This window comes from Elephantulus edwardii, unplaced genomic scaffold (genome assembly GCF_000299155.1).
Source record: "Elephantulus edwardii isolate Elephantulus edwardi_28Jun2011 unplaced genomic scaffold, EleEdw1.0 scaffold00033, whole genome shotgun sequence".
Taxonomy (NCBI): Eukaryota; Metazoa; Chordata; class Mammalia; order Macroscelidea; family Macroscelididae; genus Elephantulus; species Elephantulus edwardii.
The window spans coordinates 9219058-9235091 of NW_006399783.1; the positions used below are offsets into that span (position 1 = coordinate 9219058).

The following is a 16034-nucleotide window of genomic DNA, read 5'->3' on the forward strand; positions in this document are numbered from 1 at the left end:
AACAACAACAACAACAACATTTCATCATAGGGTTGGGTATCGTAAATGATATTGCTTTCTTAGTTTCCTTTTCTGTGTTGTAGAGAAATCCCACTGATTTGTTTTGTATATTAGTTTTGGATCCCGCCACTCTACTTATTGGAGTTGTTGTTGTCATTGTGTACCATAGAGTCAGAACCCACACACAGCTGACCTTTCCAGTGGGTTTTTAGAGGCAGTAGTCGCGTGGGAGATTTTTCCATCCTTCTCCCACAGAACTTTTGGCCTCTAACGGTATGCCTATGGGATTGCAGCCCAGCTTTTTGCCGCGAAGCCACCACAGCTTCCTCACTAATTGGAGTAGTAGGTATAAAAGTTTTTTGGTTGAGTTGTTGGAGTTTTCTGTATATGCTATCATATCATCAGTGTATGGCTACAGTTTTACCATGTTTATGCCAATTTGGATGCTTCTTATTTCCTTCTCTTATTGCCCTGGAAAGTACTTCCAATACAATACTGAATATGAATAGAGATAGTGGACATCCTCTTAGTCAAGGACCAGAAGTTACCCAGGTGTGCAGAAAGGATTACCACTAAGAAGGTTGACATCAGAATCTAAATCTTGGAGGAAGAGAGTATAATTTCCTTGGCAATTTTACCATCTTCACAGACCCTAAACCTCCATTTGGTAATTAAGTAATCTCCCAATCAAGTATTTTCTTAGGTTGGTTTTGGTTTTTTCCTTTTCTCAGGTGGTGTGGATTTATATTAAGTACACTATAACCTTACTTTAAATTTATGCCACAGAGTGAATGATAGAGGCAACTTTCCTTTGAAACCAACTAGAGTTTTACTGCAGACCCAAAAATCTAATCTCTCTGGTGGTTTGAATCCATTAGCAGATCTTTGGGGGGAAATGGGCAATCTCCTCTTCTGTGATTTATAACATCAGAAATCCAATGGAGGATCACTATTAGTCAATTCTGACTTCATGGTAATGAGGGCTGGATTTTAAAAAAATTAATCAATTTTTTTTAGTACTTTAGATTTTATAGATATGGTTTTGTATTGTTGCTGTTGTTGTGTACCATTGAGTCAGAAATGATCATAGCTAACCCTCCAGTGGGTTTTTAGGCACAGTATATCACATGAGAGGAAATTGTTCATCCTTTTCCCATGGAGCATCTGGTGGATTTGAACCGTGTGCCTTTGGGATTGCCGTAGTTTCTTACCACTACAAAGAAAGATTATCCAGAAATGACTGGAATAGTACATTGACAGAGAACTACCAGAAATACAAGCTGGGTTTAGAAGAGATCGTGGCAGATGGCTCTTGGCAGAAAGAAAGCAGAGTACCAGAAGAATATCGATCTGTGTTTCATTGACTCTTCAAAGATATTTGACTGTGTGGATCTCAGCAAACTGTGGCTAACCTTAGGAAAAAGGGAATCCCAGAACACTTAATGTGTTCATGCAAAACTTATACACAGACCAGGAAGCAGTCCTCAGAACAGAGCAAGGATACACTGTTATGTTTCAAAATCAGAAAACAAGTTGTACATTAGGGATGCATCCTTTCTCCATACCTTTTCAATCTATATGCAGAACAGTTCACTTGTGAGATTAGTTTTAATGAGAAGGACTGTGTCATCAGGGTTGGAGGAAGATTCATCAACAACCTGCGTTATGCAGATGACACAATCCTGCTTGCTGAAACTGAGGAGGACCTGAAGTGCTTGCTGCAGAAGGTCAAGGACTATAGTCTTCAATATGGATTGAAACTCAACATCAAGAAGACAAATTCTCACCACTGGGCTAATTAGCAGCACCATTATAGATGGAGAAGAGATTGAGGTTATTAATTACAGTTTGTTCCCCTTCACAATCAATAATCTTGGCACCAGCAGTCAGGAAATCAAGACAAATTGCACTAGGAAAATCTGCCATCAGGAACCTCTCCAGAGTACTGAGAAGCAATGATGTCAGTCTAGAGACAAAGGTGCACCTAATACAGGTCATAGTCTTCACAATTGCTATGCTTCAGAGAGCTGGACAATAACTAAGGCTAACAGAAGAGGAATCAATGCCTTCAAGTTGTGGTGCTGGAGAAGAGTATTGAACATACCATGGACTGCCAAGAAAGCAAATAGGCCTGTCTTGGAGAGGCTAATACCAAGTTTCTCTTGGAGGCTAGGATTTTGAAGCTCCATCTCACATACTTTGGGCACATGGCGAAGAGGGATAAGTCCTTGGAGAAGGACATCTTGCTTGGAAGGGTGGAGCGACAGCGTAGGAGAGGAAGACCGCAACTGAGATGGTTTCATACAGTAATTGGGGCAATAGAGGGTGTGTCAGAATCAGTGAGACTGGCTCAGGACAGTGCAGGCTTCAGAGCTGCTGTATATAGGATTGCTATAAGTCACAGGCAACTCAAAGGCACATAACAACAATAAAGGAATACTTAAAGCAGAGGTAGCTACTATAAATACTTGCTTTATTTCCTTCCAGATACTAAAGGGCTTCATAAATGTGATTTAACTGTAAAGTTGTCAAACATGTTACATTCTCAAAGAATTGGGACCACAAAGCATCCAAAAAGAATCTGTGGGAATTTTGAAGTGAGAAGATTTTTCTTACCTCTTTCCCTCGGAGTCCAGTTCCCAATAAGTAAACTTGACTTTCCTCCTGGTATCGGATCTGGATGTTGTAAACTTTATCTTTGTACAGCACCATGAGGACATATGGATTGGTTACTGTTTTTTTAGAGCTGTCTCTAACCAGAAAAGTGCCATCCTAAAAGGATAAATTCTGGTTATTATGGGAACAGTAAAAGTCAATACTTTTATTGTTTTTAAGAGTCTTCGATGAGCCTCTAGGGACCTACAAAGCCTAGCAGTTGACAGGTCACTGAACATTCAGTTCCCCAAACAGCTACAGATCCCGAATGCTATGGATGTTTTTTGCTTGTAGAGAAAAAGGCAGCAGAGATTGTATCAGAGAAATTTCCAGATCAACCTCTTTGAAGCCTCTTCATGAATGTACCCCCCCTTTTTAAGTAATAAAACAAATAGTAGGTGATTGAATGAATAAATGGTCAAGATAAAGAGTTTTATTAACTAATTAAAGAGACATCGTCTTATGGCTATGAGTTAACAGTTTAGCTTTCCTTGTGTTTTCTAAGTTAGAAAACACCCAAATGTCTATGGGATGCCTACTTTAAGACCACTTAAATATAGCAATTCATCCTTCATGTCCTTAAATAAGATAGAATATGGACTGTTTCTGATCTTACCACCTTTTCGCTGCTAATGACTAAGCATATTGTGATTTTTCATGTACTTTACATTTTTATCACCAAATTATTGCTGCATAATTTATTAGTACTGCTTGGGTCTAATATTAATAGAGAATTCACTACTAAGAACTTGTTAGGCTACACTTTTCCTCTCCCTACTGAATCAATATGACTTTAAATAGATATCAATCTGCAATAATGATCTTCTTTATTTTTTTTTTATTACTAGTTACTTGAGCCAATCAGAATACCTCTGTTGAATAAACAAATTAAGGGCCAGATATTCTTCAAATTAGAATCTGCTGTGTAGCAAAAATAATCCCCAGAGACTAGGTAGCACCCAGAAACACTCATGACTAATACACAATCAGAGTCTCTCATGACTAACCTATAATCAGAATCTTTTGAGGTAAGATCCAGTGAAGGATCTTTTTAAAAGTACTGGAATGATTTCAAAGTGTGGCTAAGGCAGAGTACCACTGCTGTAAACATTACATACAGTTACGGGCCCCCCATATACTATTGGAGCAAAAGCTGAACAATATTTTCTTTCCCTCTCTGTTAAATAAAATGAGGGTTCAGCACAGAGCTCAGGAAACCTCTGGTTAAGACTTCATGATATTAAAGGGGCAAGCTAGAAGTTTACTAGGAAAGGGACTTTTGCTGCTTTTTTCTTTATATACAGAGCCTTCACATCTATGCAGATGACAAGAGTGTGTTAAGTGGGCAGCAGAGGTAGGGGGTTATCATAAGGGTCAAACAATTTGATGGTTGGAAGTAGGGGTGGGTAAAGAAAAGGGGAAAGATCTGGTGTGAAAAACAATGTATATGAACTTTATAAGTAAACCAGTATTAATACAAAAGTTTTAACTATATTAAAAAAGAATGTGTTATGTGGAAGATTAGGAGATGGACTTAGTAAGACACTAGAAATTTGGGAGGAAAGGCAGTCTCCTTTAGATGTGTTATGATTCTTTTGATCCTTTTATGGATCCTTTGTGTTCATAAAATCTAATGTTATTCTATCCAAATGGTTCTATCTTAATTTAGAATTTTGTTTCCAGAGTTTTAGGAATCACTGAGCTGGCACAGATGGGCCTCATAGATAGAACAGTACAAGCAGCACCTAGCCGACATTCCAGCCCATAATTGGTATTAAAGAAAAGTGTCTTTCTCCTCCCTCCTTTAATATTTATAACTATTTAAAAATAAACTTTATCCAAGTACCTGGTTTATTTTTCTAAGAGCAGCTTCTGCCTCTGTTCGTGTAACATAAGACACGTACCATTCTTCATTTAATGAATTCTGAAAATGTAAGTTTTGGAACAGAATGAATATTATAGTTGCATATAGGAGTAAAAAGAAAAGCCTCCAAGTATTAATTTCCATAAATAATTAGCTCAATTCCATGAAGCTTTAAAGATTTGTTTTCTTAATTTGAATAAAGAATCATTTAAAACCAGTTGCCATAGAGTCAATTCTGGACAAAACCATGTGTGTCAATGTAAAATTGTGTTCCTAGGGTTTTCAGTGGCTGATTTTCAAGAAAAAGTCCAATTTTTCCTTCTGAGGTTCCTCAAATATGTCACTTAGCAGCCAAGCATGATTTTTTGTAGTACATGTTCTTGTTGTGTATCTTTAAATTTGAACCAACTCATAGCAGACCTTCCAGGGGTTTTCTGAAACTATAAGTTGCATAGCAGGAAATTGCCTATCTTTCTGTCATGGAGCAACGGGTAGATTCAAACCACTTGTTTTTGGATTAGCAGAAAAACTCCTTACCCACTAGACCACCAGAGTGTTTTGGCTACTGTTAAATAGTAAAATATACCTGCTGATGCTTCAATAGACAGGACTGGCCATCTATTTCAAAAGACCACATCCACTGAAAGTCTTGAGGAGCACAGCTCTACTCTGGCAAACATGGGGTCACCATGAGTCTGAAAAAACTCAAAGGCAACTGATTCACATAGTAGTTCTTCTCAACAGGCAAGATGAGGTCTAGATAATGTCTTCAGATTTGTACAATAATAAATTTAAGGAAACTGAGTTTAGGAGCTGTTAAATGATAATAGTTATATTCAGGATGAGAGAAGTTCTGTATTGTTAACCTAGACACATCCATCCTTGAATGATTCTGAAAGAATTTATCAAGAGAAAGGGCATATTCATTTTTGTTCAGATCCTCCTCTTAATTTTTTTTCTTAAAAAAAGGATTAGGACTATTAGAAGATAAAGTATAAAAATTGTATATAATGTGACTTTCTGATAATTCATGTGAAAAATACAAATAAAAACACACTGTATTACCTCTTCTGCCCCAGGGGATGGTGGCCGGGGTTTGTTTGGAATTGGTAAGGGAAAGTTTCTGCCTTCTGTTGCAATTCTGGGAGGTGGTCGGTTGCCAGGACCTATAAAAGTACAATTTAAAATTTAGTAATTTAAAAGGAAATTAAAAAAATAATTTAGAAATAAGACTCTTTCCTCCTGGTAAAACTATTCTTTGCAATTGTCTATATAATTAACCTTTCAAGAACTGAGGAATTAGAAATTTTACCTGGTACAAACCACAAGGGCTGCTTAGGCAGCATTACATAACTATGCCAGTAATTTCTAAGATTGGTACTCTGAATTAAAATTATTTCTTACATGTACATATTGTTATTGTTGTTGTTGTGTCCCATTGAGTTGGAACCCATAGCTGACCCTCCAAGACGGTAAATCACATAGGAGGAGATTGTCCTTCTTTCTCGTGCAGAGCAGCTTCTGGATTCAGTGCAATTTCTTACTACTAAGCACGAGAGTTCCCTAAATGTGCATATTGTATCATATAAAGTCAGATGAGCAATCTCTTCACATTATTATTCCCAACCGTAGAAACCTAATGAAGAGTTGCTATGAGTCAGAATCTACTTGATGGCAGTGAATTATAACAATTTACAGAAAAGCCACAGATACATATATGTATGTGAGCATAAGAATAGAATTTCAGACAGATCTTTCATACATTTCCATAATGTCCAGCACACACAGAAGAGATTTCCAACCACTACTGTAGTGACAGGGAGCTAGGTGGCCTAGATGGTAGGGAACTGCTCCAGAGGAGAAAGACAGAACACTTTGTCCTATTGGATTGATAGCCTCTGATAAGCTCTCTAGAGGGTCACCTGTAAGTAGGTTCAGACTAGACACCAATTGAGTTGAGCTGTCTGTAGTGATAATACAATAAAAAGAGGTTATTATTTTCCTCATTGTTTTTACAAGACATTTACATTACCTAGGATAAGATGAGTTTCCTACCATCAGACTTCCCAAAGAAGTTGAGATGTTATCCGAAAAGGGAAAGTAATTACCTGATCATATCTGGTCATTAAGGAAAACTTCAAAGCCTGTCAGTGACCCAACACTTGTGCCACATCTTCTCTAAAACCTTATTCTTCAAGTTCCCTAAAACTTTTTGGGATTTTTTGTGTATACTAATCTCAGGGAAGATTTTATTTTGTTGACTGGTAATTGTGAAAGATGTTTTTGTTAGAACAATTGTTAACTGCTCAAAAACTCTGTTAACTAATTGGTCACATATCCATTTCTTCATACGTTTAGCAAATGTTAACTTAGAACTATTGTTTCCAGGCTTACGCACAGCAAAGGTGGTAAGGATGGCACAGGACTGGGCACAGTCTCATTTTTTTGTACACTAACAGTATTACTGTGAGTCAGAGTTGACTCAACAGCATCTTATAGCAACCAAACCACCATGTCCAGGCCTCGACTGTAGGCCACTTTACCTACATTTCTTAATTGCAGCAAATTATGGGCTAATTGTGGCAGAACCAAGACTTGGAACTATGATTTCCAAACACAGATGAATCATTGAATGACTTTGAATATCCTGAGGTCCGGGTGTCAGTATGTTAACAAGGATTCCAAGTGATTCGGCACCAGGGTTGTTGGCACATCTATAATATGTTGTAAATGGCCAACTGTATCTACCACCTGCCACTGAGGAGAGAAGACTGCCTGCCAGAGCTGTAGATTCCATATTAGCAGAAGTCTTTCACTATTTCTAAGTAAGTTTTGAAGGATGGTACTCACTTTCTAGTGCCTGTTAGATCCCCAGTGCCTAAGTAAGCCTTCCCTTTGATAATGCTTGTGGGATGACAGAAATCTATTAATACAGATGAGTAACACATCCAAGACTAAATACATGGCTGTTTCAGAGATGAGGAATTATTCTTTTTCTTTCTTCACTTTTGTGCCAGCACTGTAAAGTCAACAGCTAAGCACACGTACTTGGGAATTTTTCCCCTCTAAATTTTATTTCATTTTGGTGTTGCTTTTAAGAACAGACACCACAGCACATAAACAAATCCAATCGTTTCTGCATGTAAAATTTAACAACATTGGTTGTATTCTTAGAGCTGTACAACCATTCTCACCTCCTTTTCTGAGTTGTTCTTCACTCATTAATACCAACTGACTGTTCCCTCAGATTTGCATTTAACCTTACAGATTAGCTGTTGTCAATTTGATCCTATATTGGTAGATTTTTAAAGAGCACAAAGTTCAAGAGTGTCCTTTATCGCTTTGTCTTACTAGTTAAACTAAATGATTGTGTTAAGGTAATTTCAGGGTATATTATTAGATAAAATTTAAAGGGATCCAGTTTAAGGTGCTTGTCTAGCCTCCAGGACTTTATAAAGTCTGCATTTCAAGAGAAGTTGAACTTTTGCATTTTCACTCTATCAAGTTTTCTTATGGAATCTTTGGCCAAAATGTTCAGTAATAATATTTGGGTACCATCCAATCTTCAGATCTCATGGCAAAGGAAGCAATTGTTCATGGAGGCAATAATCCACTCATTCAGCCTCCTCTTCATGTTTCTAACTCTCCTTTATTTGTTGTTTTAGATGACTAGAGAGATCAAATGGTATGATAAAACTCCAGGTCCTACAAAATAAAGAGGTGGAACGGAAGTATTGAATACATTGTTCTTGTTGTGTACTGCTGAGTCTGAGCTGACCCATAGCTGACTCTCTGGTAGGTTTTCAGAGGCAGTTATTCACAGGAAAGGAGACAGCCCTTCCTTCAAGGGAGCACCTGGTGACTTCAAACCACATGCCTGCAGGATTGCAGTGCAGCTTCTTGCCACTAAACTACCAGAGCTTCCTCTGAATACATTATTAGGAAATGAACTCGGATGTCCCATGAAATTATGACTGAAAACCTCTAAACCAAAGAGCCAAATCCCATGAAATGTTTGGTTGTACATAAACTATTGCAGTAGTTACTAGTTCATTATTTTTTAAATCGCTGTTGTGATCTATCAAACAACTTTTGCCAATTCAGCTTTTTATAATATACAATCTATTGGTGGTGGTGGTTGTTGTTATGTGCTGTTGAGTCCTCTGCACCTCATAGAAACCCTATGTGTAAGAGCCCTACACCCTCCTCTATCCTGTGCCAATCTTATGGTTTCTGACACACCTACCTACATTACCCTGATCACTGAGTCAATTCATCTCATCAAGGGTCTTCCTCTCCTGTATTTTCCCCAACCCTCCCTAACATGCCATCCCTCTCTAAGGACTGGCCCCTTCTTGCAACCTGTCCAAAGTATGTCAGATGAAGCTTCAGATAGCTTGCCTCCAAAGAGCAGCCTGGTTTCACCTTCTCCTACTTCTTCTTCACCTATTTCTTCTCCTAGTAGTCCATGGTATATTCAACACTCTTCTCCAGAACCACAGCTCAAAGGCATCAATTCTCTTTCTATCATCCCTAGTCATTGTCCAGCTCTCTGACACACAGCAAGAAATTGCAAAGACTATGACCTGGATTATATGCACCTTAGTCTCAAGACTGACATTGTTGCTCTTCAGTACTGTAGAGAGATCTCTGACAGCCGACTTTCCCAATGCAATTTGTCTCTTGATTTCCTGGCTGCTGGTACCAAGAGTGTTGATTATGGATCCAAGCAAACTAAAACTGTTAACAATCTCAATATCTTCACCATCTATGATGCTTGTTCAGTGGTAAGAATCTTTGTTTTCTTGATGTTGAGCTTCAATCCATATAGGAGGCTGCAGTCCTTGACCTTCTGCAGCAAGCACTTCAGGTCTTCCTCAGTTTCAGCAAGCAGGATTGTGTCATCTACATAATACAGGTTGTTGATGAATCTTCTTCCAATCCTGGTGCCACATTCCTCCTCATATAGTCCAGCCTCCCAGATGATCTGCATATAGATTGAAAAGGTATGGAGACAGAATACATCCCTGGCATACATTCTTCCCAATTTTGAACCATGTAGTGTCTCTCTGCTCTGTTCTGAAGATGGCCTCCTGGTTCAAGAATAGCAATTAGAATAATTGGTTGTATAAGGCTACTCTTAATCAATGTAATTTCCCCCAAAACCTTGATTCTGCTTCTTTCTCCTTTTTTTCCTATTCCTGGAAACCAGTAATAAGCTTTGATCTCTGTACATTTGGCTTTTCCTGTTTGTATTTTGTTTGATTTTTTTTTCTGCGAGAGACTGTATAATATTTGTTCCTTTGTGTTTGCTTTATTTTACTGGTTGTGGCTGTTACATGCCATCAAGTTGCCTTTGACTTATATGTTGTACCATATGGACAACAGCTCTGAAGCCTGCCCTATCCTGAGTCAGTCTCACTGACTCCAGCATGCCTACTCCCATTACTCCAGAAGCTGTGTCAATCCATCTTATCTGGGGTCTTCCTCTCCTGCACTGTTTTTTCACCCTTCTAGCCATGATGTCCTTCTCCAAGGACTGGTCCATCCTTGGAGCCCTGATCCATCTGGACACATTTCTGAAGTATGTGAGACAGATCTTGAAAATCCTTGACTCCAAGGAGAAGGTTGGTTTTATCCTCTCCAAGACAGATAATGTTGGTGGGGTCCAACAGATTATGTTATGTTCAATACTCTTCTCCAGCACTAGAACTCAAAGGCATCAATCCTTCTTCCGTCATCCACAGCCATTGTCCAGATCCTTGATGCATAGAAAGTAGTAGAGAAGACTAGGCATTGCTGTACAGACGTAACTCGTGGTTGCTGTGATGCTAAATACTGACACTGATGTGACAAATATGATAATAGTTACCCATGGTGGACAGTGTTTGATGGAGCTTCCCGATTAAAACAAGCTTGGAAGCAGGAGTGGCATCCACTTCTGAAATGGCTTGCTTCCTAAGACTATGAACACTGCTCAGGTCTTTCATTCATAGGGTTGCTACAAGTTGTCTATGACTTGACAAGACCTAACAACAACAAACAACATGGGTTATAACAGGTGCACCTTAGTTCTAGACTGACACTGTTGCTCCTCAGTACTCTGGTGCGGCCCCTGAGAGCAGATTTTTCTAGTGTAATTCATCTTTTGATTTTCCGACTACTGGTGCCAAGAGTGCTGATTGTGAACCGAGCAAGCTGAAGTTGTTAACAACCTCAGTCTCTTCTCCATCTATCATGGTGCTGTCAATTAGCTCAGTAATGGGACTCTGTCTTCTTGGTATTGAGGTTCAACCCATATTGCAGACTGCAGTTCTTGAGTTTCTGCAGCAAGTGCTTTAGGTCCTTTTCAGTTTCAGGAAAAAAGTTGTATCAACTGCATATTGAAGGTTGTTGATACATCTTCCTCCAATCATGATGTCACATTCATCCTCATAAAGTCCAGCCTCCCGAATGATCTGTTCTGCATATAGATTGAAAAAGGTCTGGAGACAATATGCATCTCTGACATACTCCTTTCCTGATTTTGAACCATGCAGTGTTTCCTTCCTCTGTTCTGAATAACTATTCTTCTGGGTCTGAGTATAGGTTATGCATGAACACAATCAAGTGTTCTGGGATTCCCATTCTTCTCAAGGTTAGCCACAATTTGTTGTGATCCACACAGTTAAATGCCTTTACATAATCAATGAAACATAGACATTCCTCTGTTATTCTTTGCTTTTGGCCAAGATTCATCTGACATTGGCAATATCCTCTCTAGTGCCACCACCTCTTCTAAACCCAGCTTTTATTTGGGGGTTCAGATCCACAGAGGTACTTCAGAAGAAAGGCCTCCTTAACTAATCCTGAAGAATCAGCCATTCAATAGGCTGAGAAGCCTGGCTCTACTCTGGCATACACGAGATCACCATGTATTAGAGTCATCTTGATGGGAACTGGTCTGGTTTTGGCTAGTTTCCTATTTAAAACTCATACTGATTTTTCTGTGGCTGAACCAAGAGTTCAGGATAAAAGCATTTTTTTCACTTGTTGTCACAGCACTAAAAATGAAAGTTAATATTTTAAAAATTAATTTCATATTAAAATTCTTCTTTCCTGCTTTCACTGAGGGGGAAAAATATGAAAACAACCAAACTGCAAATCTAATATCACCAAATCCTTTTCTTAACATTAGTAACTTTCTATATACATTCAACAGTTATTTAACAAACATTTAAAACCCACCTACTATGTACCATTTGAAAGGTATTTAAGTTTAAACGTAAATATAATCTAGCTCTACTTGGTGTATTTTGCTAAAACGGTCCATGAATCAAGAGAATCAGCATCCCAGGACTTAAGAACCATAAATGACATAGCTGAGCCTCTACATCTTGTGGTTCCTAACCTCTACACTATAATAGACAAAGTGCTAGTCTATAGGCCCTTTATTGTAAGAACCACCTTCCCTCTGTAACTTGATTTGTGTCACTATTAGAACCTCTACTTGGAATATTATTGCTTTTTAATCTTTGACTCATGTACTTTTAACTTGTTAGTTAAATTTGTGTCTTCTAGGCTGCAATACTTCCATGATACATCTTCAAGGATATGAACATGTACGGCTAAACACAATTGATAACAGTGTATCTAAATTCCAAAATCAATCTCCATAATAGTCTATGTGTTTCCTACTGCCAAAGGGGCCCTTTAGAGTAGTGAGAGAAGATATTCACCCTGAAACCTACAGCATCCCTTTTCACTAGGAAGTAGCTAAGAGAATACGCCATCCCCTTTTCCTTATGAATCAGGGTGAAGTCTCTCTCAGGGAGGAGTGATAGGGAATGGCAAGGGACACACTGACAAAGGAGATTAATCAGAACTGGCTTTGACAAGCACTGTGGCAATTGGACAATTAAAACAGACATTCGGGGGAGGGGGGAAGAAGAACGAACTGGGGAGGAGGGTAGAGAAAACAGTGCAACAATGAATGAATGAAAACCCAAAATCTCTGTAAAAGTTCATTAAAACTAATAAAATTTAATAATAATTTTTTTTAAAAAAAAGAGAATCAGCATTATCTTGGAGATGGTTAGAAAGGTTAGATGGGCCCACTCTAGAATTAAAAGTCTGCATTTTTATAGAAACCTTAGGTGGTCTGTGTACACATTAAGATCTAAGAACACTGCTCTGAGAAATAACTCATTATGGCCATTAGGAGGAGGTATGGATTGAAAATTAAGGTCTCTGGATCTCACCTAAACTAACAGAATCAGAATGTTTGGAGTTGTGTTCTATTTATTTGTGCATAAAGCTAGCTCCCTGGGGGATTCTTTCAACATATCTCCTCATTGCTGTCAGAATTGACTCATAACTCACCCTTCAGTGAGTTTTTTATGTGAATAACATAAGAACAGATTGTCCATCTTTCTCTCCTACAACCTCCGGTGGATTCGAACCACCCACCTCTGTGTTGGCAACACAATTTCTACCCACCAAGTTGCCAGAGCTCATAGTGCTCTCATTCACAGTTGGAAGGCAGATACATCCTGGAAAACTAATATCACAGGGAAAGATAAATGTTAAATCCAGAGATCTGTAGGAAAACAAAGGACAAAAATATGAATACATACCTGGTAGAGAGGTAGTTGTATTTGGAGGGGGGATGAGGGTGATGGTGTGTGTGTGTGTGTGTGTGTGTGTGTGTGTGTGTGTGTGTGTGTGATTTTATATAATTTCAAAAGCTCTTGGAACACTGCAGGCACTGAATTAAATGTTGAATAAGGCAGTAATCTGGCTTCAGGGAACAACAAAATCTTTGTCAAATGTTTTGACAAAGGAGGTAACTAGAATACAAACCTTGAGAGAAGTATGGTGGCAGTGAAGCACTCTGTGGAAAATTGCTATTACTGTGGAGAGAGAAAAAGAAGAGATTTTTAAGTTGGGTTGTGGTAAAGGCACAAGTTGGAAAAAGTGGATTTTTCTCATTCCCCTCTGAAAGCCTGGGATCTTGGCAAGAAAGGTAAGGAATAGAAGTAACCCACAGGGTTTTCAAAACTGTAATCTTCCTAGATTACAATCACATTGTTTTTGAGAAAACAATCTGCTAAGATTTTACCAGGGTTCACAATCAAGGCTCTCAGAAGCAGCAGACAAGAAATCAAACAATGCGTTGCATTGAGCAAATCTGCTGAAAATAATAAATAAAATTCTTCTAATCTGTTTATAAAACAAAATGTCACTACAAAACCTAAAATGTGCCTGACCCTAGAGAGGCAACCCTAGAGAGAAGAGAGGCAGCTAGGTGGCGTGCAAGAAGGGAGAATGGCAGGGAATGGCAGCCACACAAAAGAGCAGAGCAGCCGCAGGAGAATGGAACCGCAGCAGAGAGAGACCAGCATCACAGAAGTGACTGGAGGCCTGAGCCACCACACCTAGGATTGGCTAGGGGGAGGGTGAACGGAATACTGGCTGAGTGGGGTGGAAGTCAAAAGGGGAGGGGTGGAAGTAGATGTTGGTGAAGCAGGACAGGGGGACAGATCACAGAGTCCTAAGAGAGAGGGGTTGGAGTTAGGGTTATTTTAGTAATGGGAACTATTTTTCATCTGCTCTTGGGGGTAAAATGCTTGTCTTCCAGATGTTGCTCTAAAGCTGAGCATATAAATTAAGGCAGATTAGAAAGAAGGATTGGCTATGCACTCCTAAAATAACAGACCTTTGAAAACCCTATGCACAATAAAGCACACTTAGATTAGACTAGCAGATTTGACACCTGAGGCAGAGCCCTCTAGTTGGCAAACACAAAGGAAGAGTAACAGTTTCAAGCATAACTAGTGATTGGAACATGGAATGTGAGAAGCATAAATGTAGGGAAATTGGCTATTGTTAAGAGAGAAATGGAATGCAATGCAAGCTATTGGCAAAATGAAATGCATTGGCATGGGACATTTTGAATCAGACAGTTATCTGATCTACTATGCCAGAAATGAAAAGATGAGGAAAAGCAGGGTCTCATTTATAGTTAAAAAGATCATTTCCAGATCCATTTTAAAATGCACTATTGCGACAGGATAATATTCACACACATACAAGGAACATCAGTTAATACCACCATCATTCAAATATATGCACCAACAACCAAAGAAGAGGAACCAGATGATTGCTACCCACTGCCTGCTTTTTCTTTTTCAGTTGCTTAGCCATTGACTTAACATACATTTGACTCAAAGGATGTTGAGTTAGAATTTAAGGACATTGTCACGAACCTTTCTGAGAATGTTCCAGGCTTGTGAGGTGATGAGAAAGATTGCTTGGAGGTAAGCTTTGATACTGCAGGGAAAGTGCTGGAATTCATGGGGAGGAGCGCTGGTTGGGGCAAAGGCCTGTGATGTACTGTGAGGAGAAGACAAAAGTGAAAAAAGGCTGACAGGAGTCATATCCCAAGTATCCCCAAAGAAAATTTCCGAACCACTCTCCATATAGGCCCAGTAAAAAGCCATTAATGTGAAGGGAGTACAAAAATGCTAAAGATGAGATTGAGCTAAAAAAATAGGTGACGAGAATGTCAGTCCCTAAAGTTTTTCTAGAGATCCTACCACCTTAGAATGTATTTTTTTAAATTATCACTCTGTATTATTCTGTGTAATATTATTTATCTTATTTCTTTAATTTCTTAAATGCTCATTTAGCAGAAAATCATTGTCTGAAGAGCTTTCACTTTTCAGAAGTCTCATTTTGCTTTGCCTTGTTCTATTTTATGAAATTATGTGACCTCATTGATTAGCAGTATGTTGTTCTTTACTCACACATATCAAAAGGCACACATATTAGACATTTTTTTTATCAAATCACATGTAATTTTAAATTTTATGGAACAGTTAAATAATCTGCGCTATTCCAGATTGAAGTTAATAGTTGCCTTTGGTAACTCAACCAAATAATTTTATTGTCTTAAATATATCAACTACTTAAAATTTACGCATTTACTTAAATTTATCAAGTATAATGGATTCTACGAGGGTTCTATACTAAAAAATTGTATTGGCATGCCTGAGTGAAAATATGAAGAAATATTATAAGTTATAAGAAAGGTGTTCTTTTTAAAAAAAAAAACCAAACAAAAAACCAACACATACCATCATCTTCATCCTGGTAAGAGGGAGGAAAAAAGAAAAAAATTATCAAAACATTATGCCAAAAGAACTACTCTCTCCAATTATTTCAGTGTGTTTCTTTGCTATATGTTTCTGCATAATAAATACACTGTAGAGAACATTTTGCCCAACATAAATAGCCATCTAAGGTCATGTCAATTTGAGGCTTTTCATATATTCATAAAATAGATTTTTTTTCTCATCGTCAAGGTTATCCACAATTTATTGTAATGCACAGAGTGGAATGTCTTTGGATAGTCAGTAAAACACAGAGAAGCATCATTCTGGTATTCTCTGCTGTTAGCCATGATCTATCATCAGCAATATTTCCAACACACACAGTGAAGTTGAATTTTTTGTTTCATTTATTAAAATTTTTT

At 38.3% G+C, this 16034-nt stretch overlaps 1 protein-coding gene across 1 annotated transcript in view; it reads right to left on the bottom strand.

Moving 5' to 3' along the window:
• The window catches only part of LCP2 (lymphocyte cytosolic protein 2 (SH2 domain containing leukocyte protein of 76kDa)), a 74614-nt gene that overhangs the window by 4600 nt on the left and 53980 nt on the right, over positions 1 to 16034 (bottom strand). The window contains exons 14-19 of the mRNA XM_006884421.1: positions 15637 to 15649; positions 14767 to 14893; positions 13361 to 13410; positions 5585 to 5685; positions 4502 to 4579; positions 2617 to 2772 (exon numbers count right to left, since the gene is read on the bottom strand). Coding sequence (XP_006884483.1) covers positions 2617 to 2772; positions 4502 to 4579; positions 5585 to 5685; positions 13361 to 13410; positions 14767 to 14893; positions 15637 to 15649 — 525 coding nt within the window. The remainder of the gene's footprint in view (positions 1 to 2616; positions 2773 to 4501; positions 4580 to 5584; positions 5686 to 13360; positions 13411 to 14766; positions 14894 to 15636; positions 15650 to 16034) is intronic.